Source organism: Dermacentor silvarum, chromosome 10 (genome assembly GCF_013339745.2).
Source record: "Dermacentor silvarum isolate Dsil-2018 chromosome 10, BIME_Dsil_1.4, whole genome shotgun sequence".
NCBI classification, from domain to species: domain Eukaryota; kingdom Metazoa; phylum Arthropoda; class Arachnida; order Ixodida; family Ixodidae; genus Dermacentor; species Dermacentor silvarum.
This window is the reverse complement of record NC_051163.1, coordinates 9,208,401-9,226,680: the sequence shown is the minus strand read 5'-3', so window position 1 is coordinate 9,226,680 and position 18,280 is coordinate 9,208,401. Positions and strand designations below refer to the sequence as shown.

The following is an 18,280-nucleotide window of genomic DNA, read 5'->3' as shown; positions in this document are numbered from 1 at the left end:
AAAAGAAAACTGACCCTCCACGAATAAGTAAGCTATAGGCCTATATAGGCCAGCGAGGCGTGAAATATTGAGCTGACTCGGCGTATAAAGTGGGCGTTATTGCTCTGAAGGGCATACATATCTGTTAAAATGGGCCAGTGGCGCATTTTCATGTTTATTTGGTGGACGGCAGCGTTTGTACAAGCTTGCGATGCAAGTGCCAATTTCGGTTCCATAGACCATGGCCACCAAACTTAAGACAAATACGTGTCGTCAAAAGCGAATAATCGCGTGCTAAAAGGCACACGTGTAACTCTTGTTTCTCATGCTTACCATTGACCCCAGTCTCATTTCACTCTCACACTCCTGTAGTATGATTAAGGTGTGTTCCTACTCCATCTCATGCGACCGCGACGCAGTGTGTGTGACGACGGCCGCTGGCAGTGCACCAAGGCCATCTGCGACGCGACTTGCTCGGTGCTTCTGGGGAGCATCTACAGCACCTTCGACGGCGGCCGCTTCCAGGCGCGTGGCCACTGCGGGTTCATTCTGCTACAGGCCGAGGGCATCCGGGTAATCCAGAACAGGCACGTGTGCGCCGGCCTGCCAAAGGACGCCGTCTGCTTGGGAGACATACACATACAGGTCGGCGAGAACGTCTTGGTCTCCATCAACCAGCAGCTGCAGGTGAGAGTTCTGTTACGTTAGCAATGGGTTTCTGTGGACAGATTGAAACAGAACATGCCTCGATCGGCTGCTCCTTTGCTTTGTGCACTACGGCACAGAAACTACGGCTATAAAGCAGATTTGAATAGATACAAAACAAATTGATCTCAGCGCCACACAAATACTACAAGCATTCTTTGACCATTCTTGAAGAAGTTTTCCCTCTATTAGCATGGATGGAAGGGCAAAGCACACGGCTTCATTTGAGCACAGTCTAGAGTAGATCATTTAACAGGCGCTCGTCATAACATCACCATAAATCTGCTCTTAGTACAATTACTTCGATAAACTTGTGTTCACTAAGAGGTCTTTCACCATCCTTGGTACATAGACAATTGTCAAAAATATGGAAATGTTGACCATCCACCTTACTATAGCGTAATGCTATAGAGCCCTCCCTTGTGTCCCTTTGTAGCTGGCTGCTACTGTCAGTTTAATGGCCAAAATTTTCTTATGTGAAACCTCATTCATCTCGCCAATTTAGATACATCATTTATGAAAAAAAAAAGGGGGGGGGGCGTAATTGAATTACGAGGGAGAGCTGCTCGTTACTTACGGTTAATACCTACGAGTCAACCATAACTTCAAAGTTCAAGTGTCTTTATCGCAGACCAACATGTACTACGTGCCGAAGACATCATCCGAATGCAATCACCACCCCGCCTCCATTGCCAGCAACCCTGAGCATGCATCAGTCAAGACCGCCATTTTGAACTTGCAACACCACTCCTCCCTGTAGCGCCACAATGGCATTGAGAGTATTTTCTTAAATAAATAAATAAATAAATAAATAAATAAATAAATAAATAAATAAATAAATAAATAAATAAATAAATAAATAAATAAATAAATAAATAAATAAATAAATAAATAAATAAATAAATATTTTTGTAGAATACGAGCAGTTTATTTAAGACAGAAGAAAGCAAGCACGCAAAATTGCAAAATGCAGGACAAGCGTTGAGCAGTCTGGTAGGTGATCATTTTATCAGTTGATGGTCATCTCGATGCAAAGGCAGAGACAAAGGCGCACGTAGAGAGAAGGAACTAATTTTCGTACAGAAAGACAGCTTTTTTGGTGAGGTTCAGGACCTATAGCTGGGTAGCACGTTTTACGAAGATATCGTGCCAAAATGACTTGTGTTGTAGCACAAGTCATTTTGCTAGAAAGTTTAATGCTTGCTTCCTGGTACACAGTTGGTTCATAGCATTAAAGTATTGAAGGGCTGTGCTTTAAGGAGTTCTGTGCAAAACTAGATCGACAAGGGAATATACAACACTGGGAAATATTCAAACGCCCTGAAAATTACCGCATGCAAAATTACTTAATAAACTCGTCGAGGTTAAATCTCGCGAAATCGTGAGAAAAAATTAATAACAAGCACACGGTTGTTGAAAGTTGCGAGAAAAGTCTTGACCTCAAACAAGCACTGAATCACTTCACTCGAATGCAGGTCCTCATCAATGCCCGAGAGCTGATGTCTCTTCCCGCCGTGCTCCCGAATGTGACCATCCTGAAGCCGACGTCCTTTTTCATCGAGGTTAGTGCCACTGCGCCCGAACTGCGGTGTTTAGCCATGTGTCAACAAGCAGGAGGGTACATACCGCCCTCTGTTCCAGGTGGAGACCAAAGGTCTGACGCTTCTCACGGACGGCAAGAGCCGCCTCGTCCTGACGGCCACCGAGGGACTGTACACGAAGACCATGGGCATGTGCGGCACCTTCAACCACAACAGCCAGGACGACTTCTTGTGCCCCGGGGGAGACGTCGATTACCAGGTGCGCATACACCTACCAGCCGTTTCAGTCATACAGTTTCATCAGTAACTTTCGCATGAAACTCTATGGTTTCAGCAACGAGTGGATCCACTTAGTGAATATTGAGGTTTCGACGCAAAATAGGTCAATTTAGCTCTACGATAGTAGTGGACATCATGACTGGTAGGATATTCACAAACGCGATCATTAACAAAATATGCTTCACTAATCATATTTAGTTAACTATATTAAGGCGTATGTTGCAATTGCAGAAGCTTAGAGGGTCAATGCTCAAATTATGTTAACTTGGTACGAATTCTAACGCAACCACCAGTTCGGAGACATTCTTCCGCAAAATTGACCAGGCTTTTTAAGAAATATTAAATATGACTGGAATAGGGGGCGGGCAGGGGGAAGGCGGCATACCGCCATAGATTTCGGGGCGTTTAGTACTGGTGTCAGGACCTACCAATTGGACATGCCTCGAGGGCTACGCAGATTCATTGCCACAATTCGTATACATGCGCTCAAGTTAGAATGTTATTTACTCAAAATAAGTGCATACTTAATGTCAGTTTTCAGTGGTAAATATATGAGAGCGGATATCATTAAATTTTGATGTCCATCCCTGCTAAAGTATCAGCTAAAGCCAGCTAAATTATCAATTAGTCTTCAGTGCCTTTCTGATAATAATACGGCATAATTGTAGGTGAAACATTCCATTAAATTCTTACGGTTCCATAAAACAAAACCGATACACAGCTGGCACATCCTTGCGTTTTTTTTTTCTTTTATCCATAAACCTTGCCTCGTGTATCCTTTGCGCACATTTGCATTTGTGTGTTCTAATTACAACGTTTTCAGGCTTTCCAGCTAGGTTGGGCGGCTTGGCTTGAAAACTTTTTAAACAAAAAAAAATGGTTAAAATAGATTTAACCTTCCCGTGCAACTTGCTTAAGCTTGCGTTTATATTTTCACAGACAATACGTGATCACACAGGCCTCATTATGTGTCATATGGTAATGGGCTGTGCTGTTACACTAAAACAACAACGAATGTAGAATAACAGTGAAAATATTGAGGAAGCACGCAACAGCGAGGAGAGAGCGAAAGGGTGCATAGAAAGACAGTGAGGTTACGCAGAGGTAGTTCCGGTTGACTACCCTGCACACGGTGAAGTGTTAGAGGAATAAAAAGTGAAAGAGAGAGAGAGAGAGAGAGAGAGACGAGAACGAACACACCGCGTACACTACAGAGCAGTACTGGGCGGCGCTCTTAAAGTCTATCATGAAGAGCGTAGACCGCAGTAACCTGAGTAGTGCGAATGAAGCCTCCTGTATGTTTTTTTTTTTTTTTTGAGAGCACTGGCCTAGTGCCTTTGGGCTGTGAGTGGAGAATATTGTACAATTGGTCCAGCACTCTGCACGTCACTTGTCTCTCGGCATTACAGCACGGGCAGACACAAGTAATCAGTGTGAGCGTCTCATCACAGTTTCATGTGCCGCACGTGGGGCTGTTGGCCATTGCAATAACAATAGCTAACCCTTATCCTTGGCTGCTGCACTGCCTCTTCGCTTGCAGGTGGAATCGTTTGCGAAGCAGTGGGCTGACGGCGAGTGCGCCGGCGTTGAAGCAGTGACCACGCAGTGCGACCAGGATGCCCTGCTCTGGCCCGAGAGCAAGCACATCTGCAGGCAGCTCTACCAGGGAGCCTTCACTGGTTTGTCACATGTTTTCCAATGGCTAGGAATATAGGCTCAATGATGGAACTGGCTTCGTCATTTCATCGCATTCAAACTTTTCATATGAGAGGTGATTCGAAAGTTTGCTATGGGTGTGGGAATGGACGAGCTGTGCGTTGATCTCAACAATTTTAAAAGTCATTTAAAAAGAAAAAAAATCAAAGTCGATAGCTGCTTTTTATGCCTTCATTGCACCGATAACGCGTCATGTTATCTAAAGGCCCATATTTGACCCCTACTCATCCGTTCATACCAACGCATTATCACGAACCTAATCTTACGCTAATATATTCGCCTGCTTTGAAGACCAGTTTATTTTCACCAACCATCGATCAATAAAATCCATTATAACGCTAAGGGCGCTCCTTTTCAATGAATATGATTGAGAACACAATTGTTTGTATATATTTCCTCTTACTTATACTCCTTTGTAGCGGTGTGAAAATGACAGACACGTGTTTTTCTGCGTCTAATATTGCCACAGTATACGTTTTGTTTATGTCCGAGGTACGGATGAAAGGCACCTGTGGCGCCATCGCCAAAAGACTTGTGTCCATCGGCGATTGTCTTGCAGTGTGCCATCATTCGGTGAACCCGGACCCGTACTTCGAGCTCTGCATCCAGGCTTCGTGTAGCTGCCACTCGGACTCCGGAGACTGCCTATGTCCGGTGTTCTCGCACTACGCGCACGCATGCGCTGCTAAGGGTCACGTGATCGACTGGAGACCTCAGGTGCCCGTCTGTGGTGAGTGGCCGCTAGCTTAACCGGAAATTCAACTCCGTCAGACAAGCGTAACGAAAACAAAAAGATATATTGTCTTGCGCGAAATAAGCACGCAAAAAGTAAACAAAAGGAAGCGACGAGAACGCATGCATCCACTCCCGTAGATGGTTCGTTGCGCCACGTAAATTCTAAAGCACCCACAAGGAATTAATTGTGTATTGTCGGTTGCAAGAGCTTTGCGATCGAATAAACGTCCTAAAGCTCCCTCTGTAATCTACATTTTCGCTTATGCGTAGATAGCTGTACAAAAGCAATAAGTACGCGTAGAAATATTATAGATGAGAACCGATCATTTACTGGTGAGTAGGTGCACTTAATTACATGGTAGCCTTTCCTTTTAATTGGCGAATACGCGTCATTGCCAAAGTGTGTCACCACAGCCCTAGTATATAGATAATAGTGACACGTTATCAGCGTTTATTTTTTTTATTTTTCGTATCATATAATGATTCAGAAATACCTTGCGCGGGTGCTTTACGTTCGTCATTTTCCTTCTTCAGAACAGAGGGCGCACGTTTACGAACAAAATGTGTTCAAAAGTGTCCTCAGAAGAGCATCCTCCGCGTTGGTGTTGTCAGTCGGCAGCTGCAGTATTTGATGTGCTCGTATAGACGCATGCTTGCCCATTACACTACAGGAACGTTCAGCTGCAAGGAAGTCGAAAACCTAGGTGCAATTCTTTTTCCTGATGACAGCAAAGCCATGATGTGTAGTTTGGCCACCAAACAAGACGGCTTTGATTGCTTTCGAAACGCCACCTGCTCTGTATTTTCACAGAAGTACCCATTGTTCTCATTCCTTATAGGTGCAGTAGCACTTTCAATTCGGAGCACTACAGCATTTGTGCGCGTTCGTGGACTTGCCTAAATGGAGACCGAAGCGTGGTCAAAAACTTATGCAGGCGCGCCTGATTTATGGTTGTTTGCATCGACGTTTTTTTTTTCTTCCCTTTTTTTAATGTCCAAGCAACCATTGTCCGTAACTTTGAATAGACCGCATGGTGACGAAATCAAGATCCACCTTTTCATCTGGTGCTCAGCGTTACCCATTACACTGCTCTATTTTGCCACTTTCAGTAGCACTCAATGGCTTTAAAAGAGGAATATACCCGACACCGACTCTTTTGCCATGTGTCAACAGTAAACTTTGTCTTACAATTTTGCACATTTAAAGCTCACATGTTGAATACTTGGTTTTCGACTCCGAAATCATTTCTTTCGCATTTCATTTGTACTGCACGGTAAGCATTTTTCCGGCCTTATTGGTGCTGGTTTGTGCCATGGCAAACGCCCTCAAAAAATACATCAAGTTGACAACGCAATTTTTTTCTAAAAAATTCAACTTCCTGCTTTTGCCTAATTAGATGTATAATTAGTTGGAGAACATTTTGCAGCAACATTTACGTTCCAGCGCTGTCTCTTTGAAAGGATACTGCGAAAGTTTTAACCCCACACATTCTTTCTGAAACTGATAATGATAGTCCCGCTTTCATGTGTAACATAAAAATGCTCTAATTGTGTAGTATTTTCTTATTTTTCTAACGTTAAAATTAGTTTACAAAAAAAGCTTTATACCGTATTGGGTACGTTTGGGTACGTTCCTACTAGCAATAAATATAAGCTTTGACATGTAGGACGCGCTACATTTGAAACGTGTTTACATTCTCCAGGTTTCTTGCGTGTTAAATGAACAGCTATTGGCTTTTTTTGTTGTATTTATACCCTGTAGTTTCCTCATTAATACTAGTAGCTACAGTATGATAAAGTTCGGAGTACAAAGGTAAGGGAAAAGAACGCTTGCAGGCAATCGTTACTGAAAAGTCATAGTGCGCAAAGGGCCGGGTGACAGGTTTGCTTCAAGACGCGCACTGAAACTTGGTAATGAATGTGGAGGGTGGTTGCAATATTCTCGAGTCAAGCTCTGCTCTGGAAGGAAACAATCATACATCTTGGCACTCTGACAAACGTTGTTTAGCCTCGAGAGCGCGCTTCAACGGTACGAATTGGCAATGGGCAAATAAACACTGCTCCTGTGTGAGCATATTATAAGCAAATGTGAGGATTCCGACTCTCAAGTTTGCTACCGTACGATGCTCTTTGTAATTTCAGCAATGTCAATATACACACTTGATATTTCATGTTCTCAAAGTTCTGGATTTTTTTCTTTTTTTGCAGAATAAGTGTACAGAATATAGGACTATATTATAGATCACAATTTTCTAGGCAAATTGAAATGTTATGCAGAGTATAAAAATTTATACGAATTTTATTTAAGAGAATTATGCAAATGTGGGTCTCACATCCCCATTTCTAAGATAAATTTAGCTCACCATAATAATGCAATGTTTCAAAGTAAGATAAGACAGATATTGATCTATGCAATGAACAGGAACTAACCAGATGTGAAAAATAGTGGCTGCATGCCTAATGATGAAATAACTAAGAGGTATGTTTTTCTAGGAGGCAGGCGTTTTTATAATATGGAGTCATATCAAAATCTGTCGTACAAACTTAGCTTTTGAAGTTTATTACACTGCCAACTATGCAAGAAATAAGAGTACATAGCTGAATTTAAATATCTTTATTAGCAAAAGAGTTATGAGCGTTGGCTTACTTAAAAATTCAAAAATTAGGTTCTCAATCAACGCAAAAAGATTTCAAACACTTGCAGCACTCGCAAATCAACACACAGGAGAGCTACATGTCACCAAATTCGTAGCTTGTTACCTTCTGTATCTTTTTTTGTCTAATTTTGCCGATGTGGTACGTAATCTTTCTTTCTACAGCTCGTTTTGCGGAATCAATACTGTAACGCGGGGCCTTAAATTTAGCGGCTGGTGAGTTGTGAGGCCGAGAGAGAGAAGGCAGGAAGGAGAGGCAGGGAGGTGAACCAGAATTAGTCCAGTTTGCTACTCTGCACGTGGGGAGGGGAATTGTGAGACAAGTTTTGATAGTGTAAAGGGTCAGGTTGCATTCTAACTTGTTTCATCTTAAGAAATGTGTCTCTCTTGACATTGCTGAAGTAACAGAGAACGTCGGATACAGCAAACTTGAAAGTCGGAAGGCTCACATGGGTATCCTTGGCTGCGCTTTGCCAATTCACACCATTTCAGAGTTAAATTTTGGTTAAACAAGGTCTGACAGAATGCCAAGATCTATTATTGTTTCTTTCCAGTGCAGAGATTGACTCGAGAATACTGAAGCCACCTTCCACATTAATTACCAAGTTTCAATGCACTTATGCTCAAAGCAATCCTGTCCTTGGGCTTTGCGCACTGTGACGTTTGTGTATTGATTCCTGGCAAACTTTCGTTTCCCTCACATTTGCACTGCGAACTTCACCGCACTGTATCCAATAGTATAAATGAGAAAACTGCAGCGCTTAAAAGAAAACGGCAATTCGCGCTGTTCCTTCATTGCGCAAAAAGCCTGGAGCTTGTAAACATGTTTCAATCGTAGCACGTCCACCATGTTAAAGCTTATGTCTGCCACAAATATAAATTTGCTGCAAGTCCTTTTAAGCCGTCGTTTCCTGTTTGAACCTAATGTTCAGGCTAAAAAAAAGACAGCGCTATACAATTCGAACATCGTTATATATATGTTAAACATGAAAGTGGTACCGTCATTATCTGTTTCGCAAACACTGAGTGGGGTTACATATTTCGATAAAGCTTTTCAAAGAGATGGCGCTAGAACATAACTTTTTTTTTTGCAAAATGGTCTTCGATAACCTAAACATCTAAATAGGCAAACAAAAAAAAACGAACTTCCATGAAAAAAATGTCGTTCTTAACTTGGCGTCATACCTTGAGACTGGGAAAAATATTACTGCACCCGACAACGAGTTCAAACTATACACCAGCGATGAGAAAATGCGTAGTTGAAAACTGTGTACTAATTCCTACCATTTAAATGGACCTAAATATTTGATTTGAGAGTTTGTAAGTGATAACTGTGAAAGTCTATGGCATGTAGTCCTCATACGTCTGTTTTCATGTCATCAAGCTTTTTTTTTTTCTTTTTGTTGCTTTTTCGCTTCAAAAGGGACCCATGCAAGGAATTTTATTTGTCCCAATATCCTTTTCGCTCTTACCCCTTAGAATAAAAGCGCTAACCAAGAAACAAACTAGCCCTTAAGGGTGCAAAATATTTCCTGTGCGCAAAGCGGTAGAACCCAAATCACCCGTTAATCGCGTTTCATTCATATTTAGCAACCCGATAATACGGCGTCAACAGGAACTGTGCCAACACCGCCTAGATAGCACAAGGCCTGTTCACTCCATCCATGACGTCATGCCATCTTGGCCGACTGCCACAGAATCTAATGGGGATGCTCCAAAGTAAGCAGAGCTGATTTCGATGTCACCAGTTTCGTCAAGCCAGGCTTGGCAATGGAAATTTCGGGCCAGGTACCATGACGACATGGATCGGAGTGAACAGGCCTTGTTCCAGGCGGTGTTGACTCTGAGCCTACGATGTGCGTTGTAAACGGGAGAATACTCGCGGTTTACCCGCAGGCGTGTACTGCGAGCACGGCCAGACCTACCAAAGCTGCGCTCCAGTGTGCGACTCCAGCTGCGCGCTCATCGGACGCAACACGTCGTGCGGCGGACGCTGCGTAGAAGGATGCGCCTGCGAACCGGGTTTCAGCCTGGACCGCCGCGGACGCTGCGTGCCCGTCAGCCAGTGCGGCTGTCTGTTCGCCGGACACGAGTACCCTGCAGGATTCAAGCAGCGGAGGCACGACCAGCACTGGTGCGTAGTACTTCCCGCATCGGCACACTCTTTTCCTGTGTTGAAAAAGGACGACAGCAAAAGCTAACAAATACGACCCCCAAAAGATTGTGCCACGGCTTGTCAGAATCACCAAGTTTTCCATCGTCAATGGTGCTTAACAATTCGAACTGATGTGGGCACGTAGCTCCTTTGATCGAGCCTGAGTGTCGTAATGCTTGCTCTGCACTAACTCAATATATGCAACTGATCGGTTTACGCCAAACCTATAGGCGAACACGTTTAGACGATGAATTGTGGAGCGAAATGGCGCACGAGAAATACCTCTCTCAACACTGCAATGACTACAGGGTTGACCGAAATAAACACACGAGTTGTCTGTCCATTGCAGCACACGTTGAACTTCTTACCCGTAACGTCTTACATCCGTCTCTTATACAGGACAAACACGCGCCTCTGCAGCCTGTAAAGCGCTGGCAAAGAATTTCCATCAGTACGACGCCACCTTTTCTCGCGATGTTAGAAAAAAAAACAATAACAACAGAAAACAGCATATTTGTCGACTTTTCTCGCCCTTGAAACATCATAACTATATGTCACTCAGTCACGTAACGCTTCCCTTCTGTGCTGCAGTGAGTGCCTGGCAGCCCAGTGGCAGTGCAGACCAGCGAGCGCCGACGAAGTGATCCTAGTGCCTCCGGCTAGAGAGTGTGGCGCGAACGAAGAGTACACCGAGTGCCGTTCCAACTGCCCTGCCACCTGTGCTTCACTGCATAGCCCACCGGAAGCTGGAAGCTGCGCCGTCGACGTGTGCCAAGCGGGATGCCAGTGAGTCAATATTTTTTGTACCTCGACGCATTCGCAGCAGATTCTTTATTACAGTCGGTAGAGGCTTCTTCTTCTTATTATTCAAAAAGAAAAGAAGAATACTGGCATTAACCAAGACGTGGCAACACTGTGACCAGAATGCGAAAACGCTTGAAAAGTACCTAAACACTATAGGATAACAAATATTTCGCGATGCCAAAACGTTGGTGTAGCAAATAAGTTCCGCGGAAATTCGAAAGGTGGAGGCAGTTTCTTGAAAGGAGCAATTGGTATTCACCTCACTACAGCATGAAGCTACAAACGAAACCAATGAATGTTTCTCCGACTGAAAGCTGCACTGTCGAAGAGCCACGCGAGAATTCGCCCCAGAGCAGAATGCTTTTTTTTTTCTTTTCTTTCCTTTTTCTTCTTTTTTCTTTGGGGAAATCCTCATGGGTTTCTTCCCTAACTTCGTGCTACAGTCAGCTGAACACCAATTCTTCCCTTTTATCAAGCAACACATATCACTTCACACACAGCACGCGCCTGAGTCCGTGGAAAACAGTTTACCGACGTGGACGGTGCAAGAGGTAATCTTCTGTCCACTTGACGCTTTTCGGATGCACTTCTTGCTATCGCATTTAAACATTTATAGTCATTGTCTGGTACCATGTATTGCATAGACAATTTTTTTCTTCAATTTGTGCAAAGCCGTCCAAAAAACGACTATAGAACTTCTGTAAAACATTGTTAGCTTGACTCTCTGCCACGAAGACTATGACAAATATCACCGAATGTGTAATGACACTAAATTCTTAAGAGATTTCGAAGATATTTCTTGTAACAGAGCTTTTGGCTTGACAACATGCCGTCAAGGCAATGGAATCACTTTCTGGTTAATATCAGTAAAATGTTCATAAGAGGTTTCGAACGCATTCGCGATCATTCGTAAGATATTAAGAACACTCCGTGGCCGTCAACCCGTGACTGAGTAAAATCAAACACTCAGGTTAGCTTTGTATCGACCTTCTTGTTGGCAGGTGCCGGCCTCTGGTGTGTTAGCACGTAAAAATGCGATCTTAAATCATACTATTACTGTCACTATATGTTGTGTCATTTGTCGTTATACTAACGTTACGTTATATCTGCTAGGGCACATTGCTGGGCGAGTTAGTTTGGTTTCATAATAGAGAGAGAGAGAGAAAGAAAGGGAAAGAAAGACAGGGAGCTTAGCCAGTGTAAATAACGGCTGGCTACTCTGTGCTGGGGAAAGGGGTAAAGGGAATAAAAGGTGATAGAGGAAACAAATAAAAAATAAAGTAAGAAAAATCCGCACAATATAACGCGAATTTTTGAATAACAATAATAGACATGGCGCTGTGTCTATAGACATAGCGCTGTGTATGTATCTTCTTATTCTTGGTCCCTGTCGTGTTGCGCTGCTCCATGTCTGCGTTATGTATGTATTCTCTTTAATTAAATGTACTTAAGGAGAGGTTGGTGCATATAAGTGGCGTCGGCTACTCCTCTTCTCTTAGATGATAGTTGTCGTCGGAAAGTTGTCAACAATCACTAAACCAGACTACTAAACACATGGACGAACATTCACGTACTAAGTCTTAACTGCAATAGGAATAAATGTTCGCGCCACAGAAGAGTTCACATAGCATAAATACTCACAAAAAAGAAGTGTTCACACGCAACACATGAGTTCACAAAGCATAAATGTTCACAAAACCAAGATGTTCACACAGAAGATGTTGGGCACTTGTGCATTAGGCCCCTCTTGAATGCCGCGCTCTAAATACAACACTCTTGTACGCACACACAAATGCTATATGAACACGAAGACGGAATAAACATGCAGTCAAGAATGCCTGTTAATAATAACAATGCCAGTAATAACTGTTATCTGACTTTGTGATATTTTTTTGATACTTTTTATTCCTCCAAAAATTGTACTAAGGCGCGCGCAGCGATGTTTTGATGTTTTTCTGTCGGCCATGGACCCAAAATTTTTCCTAAGAATAGTGGCTGTCTATCCAAGCCATGTAGTTTTTCCGAAAGCGTCTTACGGGGAGCATCATGTTTTTTATCGTTACAGAATATGCTGCTCTCTAACAGCGATGTACGCAGCCTTCACAACAAAGCATAGAATTGCATACGTCTTGGGCCTGAAATTGTTCAGTGTTGTGGAAGTTGGCAACCGGCATCGACCAGATTACGAGAGATCACGTGTCTCTACTCAATATATCTATGCCGATCAGTTTTACGGTTAACAAGACGAATCCGATGTCGTTCGGAACACTCGAAGTGATAATAAACTGCTGAAGCCTGTACGAATTTATTATGATCCAAAAACTTAACGCAAAATAATGAAATTAAAACGTACCCAGTGGGCTGTTTTTTTTTTTACCTTTTTGTCGTGCACTGTAGCGCTGTATTGACCAGTACCAACACTTTATCGTTGTTCTAAGTTATACCTTATAATTTTGTTTTTTGAACCTACAAATCAAATAGTCAAAGCATCAAGAGAGTAATAAAAAAGAAAGGCAGGGAGGTTAACCATGGTCACTCCCGGTTGGCTACCCTACACGTAGAGAGATATAGAGTAAATGTCAAAGTGTGTACTTAATACCACCCGATATGCAGTTCACTGCAAACACTTTGGTTGCCTTTTAATTGAACTGCCTGAGGGAATCACACTTGCTGTTCTACCACAAAGCCTTCACATTGCGCTACAAATCTAAAGAGAGACGCAGCCTACAGTCACATTTTAACACAGGACAGATAGTTTTCCCGGGCGAAAAACGTGTCGAGAACGTCGTGAAGCGCGTTATTCAAGCGTGCTAAAGTTTTAAATAAGAATGTAAGCAGACTCTCGCGTCTTGCCGGGAACATGCCTTAAGGAATGCACGCATGACAAGACTGCTCTGACTGTCATCTCTGCTTTTCGCCGCAGATGCCGAAAGGGTTTCGTCCGTGACGGGAGGACTGGATCCTGCGTTCCACCCACCTCGTGTCCTTGTCAGCACGGACTCCGAAGCTACGCCGACGGAGACAAAATTGACATCGAATGCAATCAGTGGTGCGTACACACACGCTGGGCGCACCGAGCCCGTCGTCGGGCATCACGGCAGACGCGGTCGCGACGCCTGCAAGAAAATCTCGCTCGCGCATTTATGAATGCTAATGAGTGCTGTCAGCGAGCGCGAGGCGCCCATTTGGTTCTCACTGCTTTCGAAAAAACTTAAAACTGCCTCGTCAAACCAGAGGCAATGGGAGACTTGGTGTAGCGTTACAGAATGGTGGCGAAATCGTCAGCATAGTACGCATAGTGGCGGTGACGCCTGCAGCAGCCAAAAACCAAAAAAAAAAAAAAAAGAAAGAGAAAAACCTACAGTGTGAGCTTAGTACACACGACGGAGATGAGTGAGCGAGTAGTTGGGAGCACCGATGGCTATACGATGATCACGAAAAGATTGAAGGAAAGAGAGCCATTAAACAACTATATAGAGAAAAACGCAAACTCCCAGAAACATAACACAATGGAAACAAGAAGCAAACCGCGCATTTTAACCCTGTGAGCTACGATGCCGTCAAAGAGGGGCAGAAAGAGAAGAACATGAGACTACGAAAATTTCGCTGATCGTTGCTGAGTAAGTTCAATGGTTATGGTCGGAATTGATGAGTGTGACAGAAATGTGAGCGTAAAGGCTAAGAATTTTGACAATTCATTGTGTTGACTGAACGGGGTTTTGACAACGTGTAAATTGTACACAGCGCTATTATCACGAATGAGAATTCTAAATTCTGCAATAAAGATTGCAGATTACAGACAACGACTAGCGTGCTTCTAGAACAGATCCTGAGGACATAGCCAAATGATTGTGGCGTGGACGACAAAAATGCAACTACGATATCGCACAATGAATTAATTCACCACCTTTTGCATTATTATTTATTATTTACAACAGATAGTTTCAAAAATGTATGTGACCGACTACGCCATTCCGTATCTTCACGTGAATTTCTTGATTAAATTAAATTATAGCGTTTTACGTGCCGAAACCGCGATTTGATTATGAGGCACGCCATAGTGGGGGACTCAGGAATAATTTGGACCACCTGGGGTTCTTTAATGGGCACGTAAATTTAAGTACCCTTTCGCCCCCATCGAAGGTGAATTTCTTCAACAGCGGACATCCCGTTAATAAGTAAATAGTGTTCAGTCCTTTCATTGTTAACGCTTGCACAGCCTTCAAAGTAAATGGGCACGTTATGGCCCTGAAATTACACAATAAGATTATGGTGATGGTACTAGGCTCTAGTACATACCAGAACGGACCGGCAGTCTTGTTACACTGCGTAGCATTGGCAGCGCTGTGAGGAACTACACAGACTGGAGTTGAAATCACACGACCAACCCCTCCACGCACAATTAAACATTCTCGACTTTGTAGCTGCCCTTTCCTGAACCACAACCACCATATTGCTAAAGTATGTGGCGTGCGCGAAACGAACAGTAGCATTTCAAGCGGCACCTGCAGGTGCCTTCGACTAGCGTCAGACGCGCTGGACAAGCTGCCACCTCAACGTTCGGTGTTCGTGCGATGCAGGGGCCTTCGAATTCTAAACGTCTTCGCTGGCACAGTACTAAGCGCTTGCGTTACAATTGCAGCTCTTCCAGTTACACGTCAGTGTTTACCTCGACTTCAGGGCTAAAGTGATCATTTGGTGCACCGTACTTTGTCGCCTACAATAGTAATTAGTGCGTCTGACAACTGTCCGAATGCCGCCATGTCATGAGCCGGTGCTGGTGAACGTTTCTGTCTTCCCACAACCTTTTCCAAGATTCATTCTCGTCGAAATATTATACCCATCCGAACTCCCTCTCTCATTCTTATGTGTTTGAGGTGACCACACTATGTTCAGGCACGTTTTTTTTTTCTATAAACTGCAGCAAACGCACGTACGTAACTTATCCTAACATCCACGCTTTCACGTGCAGCACCTGCGAGCGTGGCCGCTGGCTGTGCACGCAGCACAAATGCGCCGGCACGTGCGCCCTGTGGGGCGACTCGCACGTGCGCACCTTCGACGGGGTGTCGTTCGATTTCCGCGGCACATGCGACTACGTGCTGGCCAAGGGACGACTCTCCGGCAACGAGAGCGTCAGCGTGGTCGTGCAGAACGTGCCCTGCGGAAGCAAGTCCTCGTGCGCCAAGACCGTCAGTGTCATCGCTGGTGAGCCTCCTTCTCCTGTCCCCTATGCTCGAATGCCACAATGCGTACGAGGTGCAGTTAGTACCCTGCGCTCCTAACAAGCAAACAAAGAAGCAAACGAACGAATAAACAAAACGACACGAAGAAAGGAGTAAGCAAGTTAAATAAAAAAGTAGAAAACGGAAAATTAAGAGCGAACTAACAAGAAAGAAGAAAGGCAAAGAATTCCTGAAATTTCTCAAATGATTCGTTAGAGCCTGCCACATAGTCACTAATTTCGTTCTAACTTCTCTTGGTGAAACTAGTCAAAATACTCGTTAAAAGTCCACACTTATAAGTGAAGTCATTTCTAAATTCTGGAACAGTATCTGTTACAGAACGTAAGCAAGTTTCACGAAGCTGTTAAGAACACCAGTGGTATACGACGAATGAACATGGCTCTAAACTGATCGCCAGAACGTGAAGGTGCTAAAGACGAAGCAGTATTTGACGAAACCTCTCACTGCTCCACTTTGTGTTTGCACGTATGGAGCGGCGCATACCTTGTCTTTTGTGTCATAGAAGTGTATCATATGGCCGGAAAGATGATAAGGTGGATACTAATCCACTGTCAGGCTATCTGTCGTTCAGACATTCACAACCACTATGGGAACTTCAAGACACTACACTTACTATCACACTTACGATTACCTGCACACTCCACGTATACGTTGAGTTGCTTGCAAGAATTTAGCGCTCGTCGCAAAATAGACATGTAATCTGTTAAGTTTAGCGTTGAGCACTCTGCAGGCTCAGAACGCTCCACGGAAAGCTCTCTATGGATCTCGCATGAGCGAGAGCGCATGGATCAAGAAGGCAGCCAAACGGCCCATGAATGCCTCGCCCATGTGTGTTGATTTAACAATACATAGTTCTTCTAGTACTTGACTGTAGGTGATAAGCCGAGAAGGCACCAAACTTAAAAGGAAGCTCAGGATGACGATATAGTAGGAATGCAATGCAAAAATGCAGGCGTAATGTCAACATGTAGATCACAATAGGAATTAGAGAGCAAACAATGGTACATTCTGTCAGTGCGGCTGCCCCGCAAAAGCAGCATTTCTGGGTTCGGACTACAACAAATTTTCTTCAAATTTTGTCTGGACACATCATCAAGTCCCTCTGCAGCGTTCCCACCGCAGTCTAACTGAATCGCAAATTTTTCCATCCATGAAACTAAACGTTTGCATGCAGCCTAGAAATTATAAGGAAGCCGGATGAAATTTTGATGAAACCATGGGTGGTGTATCTTCTCTTTGTTCGCCGACACCAGGTTCGGAGGAGCCCCTGGTGCTGACAGAGGGTCACCCGGTGCCGCCTGTTCGTGAGGAAAGCGGTCTGAGCGTGCGCACCGTCGGCCTGTTCGTGGCCGTCTATGTGCGCGGCAGCTTGAGCGTCTACTGGGACAAGCACACTCGAGTATACGTTGTCGCTGGGCCTGCATGGGCAGGAAAGGTAGGCAGTGAAATAAGTGCATTTGCGAACTCGCTCCCTGTCCACGTAAACATAGTTTGCGGGCCTCTTGCACAACCAGTCTAACAGTGCACGCGGTATGTGCGTTAACCAAAGTGTGGTGTGATGCAAACTTAACACCGCCTAGCTATAGCCGCTGATCCCTGGCTCTGATGGGTTACATAAACATTGCAAACGAAAACAGAGCCACAGTAAACAAATACCATTACCGGAATCAATACAAGTCGGGCACCACTTTGGCCCCCTCTGTTCAGCATTGCTAACAAAATTGACTTGCGGATATAAACTCAACACGCACACGAGCGTTCATCCTCCATGCGTACGTACCCAAGGGAACTCGTTCCATACAAAACTTAATTATGGGGTTTAACGTACCGAAACTGCATATAGTAGGCTAAGGTGCACACCGTAGTAGGTGGCTCCAGATTAATTTAAACCACCTAGGTAGTTTTAACGCGCACCTGAAAATGCACACGAGTGTTTTTGTATTGCGCCGACCGCGGAAATCGGACGCTGAGGCGGGTATCCAACTTTTAACCTCTGTTCAGCCGTAATGGTCCTAAGTAATTCCACATTGTTTGACCACAGTTGACATCACTTCGATAAATCTGTCGCTGCTGTGCCGCCGGTGACTTTGTGGTGACATCTCTCTACTGCTGAACGTGAGTAGCTAGTTCCGTTGTCGGCCGCAGCAGTAGCATTCTGACAGCGGTGAACACAGAGTAACAGGTCTACGTAGGTATCGGTGCGCGTTAAAGAACGTCAGATAGTCAAACTTTACACAGAGGCCTCCGCTACGGTGCTCGTCGTATTGCCTTCGTTCCTTCGTAATGTTAAAGACCATCATGATATTTTTCTTGGTCCGCGAATGGGCTCAGAGAACTTTCTCTTTTTCGATATCGTTTTTGATTTCCTCCTCTCTTATCCGCTATGCTTTAGAAGAGAGTACCTTACGTTTTGTTCGCTTACAAGCACCGCTAAAGCTTTCATTTACTAGGCATTGCAGTGCCTGT

The 18,280-nt window shown here is 44.1% G+C and overlaps 1 protein-coding gene across 3 annotated transcripts in view; it reads left to right on the top strand.

Moving 5' to 3' along the window:
- The window catches only part of LOC119466197 (hemocytin), a 184,324-nt gene that overhangs the window by 25,007 nt on the left and 141,037 nt on the right, over positions 1–18,280 (top strand). For all 3 annotated transcript variants that reach the window (XM_037726688.2, XM_037726687.2, XM_037726686.2), the window contains exons 14-23: positions 399–666; positions 2,160–2,246; positions 2,326–2,484; positions 4,045–4,183; positions 4,780–4,950; positions 9,506–9,743; positions 10,356–10,550; positions 13,492–13,617; positions 15,541–15,776; positions 17,068–17,249. In XM_037726688.2, the coding sequence (XP_037582616.1) occupies positions 399–666; positions 2,160–2,246; positions 2,326–2,484; positions 4,045–4,183; positions 4,780–4,950; positions 9,506–9,743; positions 10,356–10,550; positions 13,492–13,617; positions 15,541–15,776; positions 17,068–17,249 (1,801 nt within the window). The remainder of the gene's footprint in view (positions 1–398; positions 667–2,159; positions 2,247–2,325; positions 2,485–4,044; positions 4,184–4,779; positions 4,951–9,505; positions 9,744–10,355; positions 10,551–13,491; positions 13,618–15,540; positions 15,777–17,067; positions 17,250–18,280) is intronic.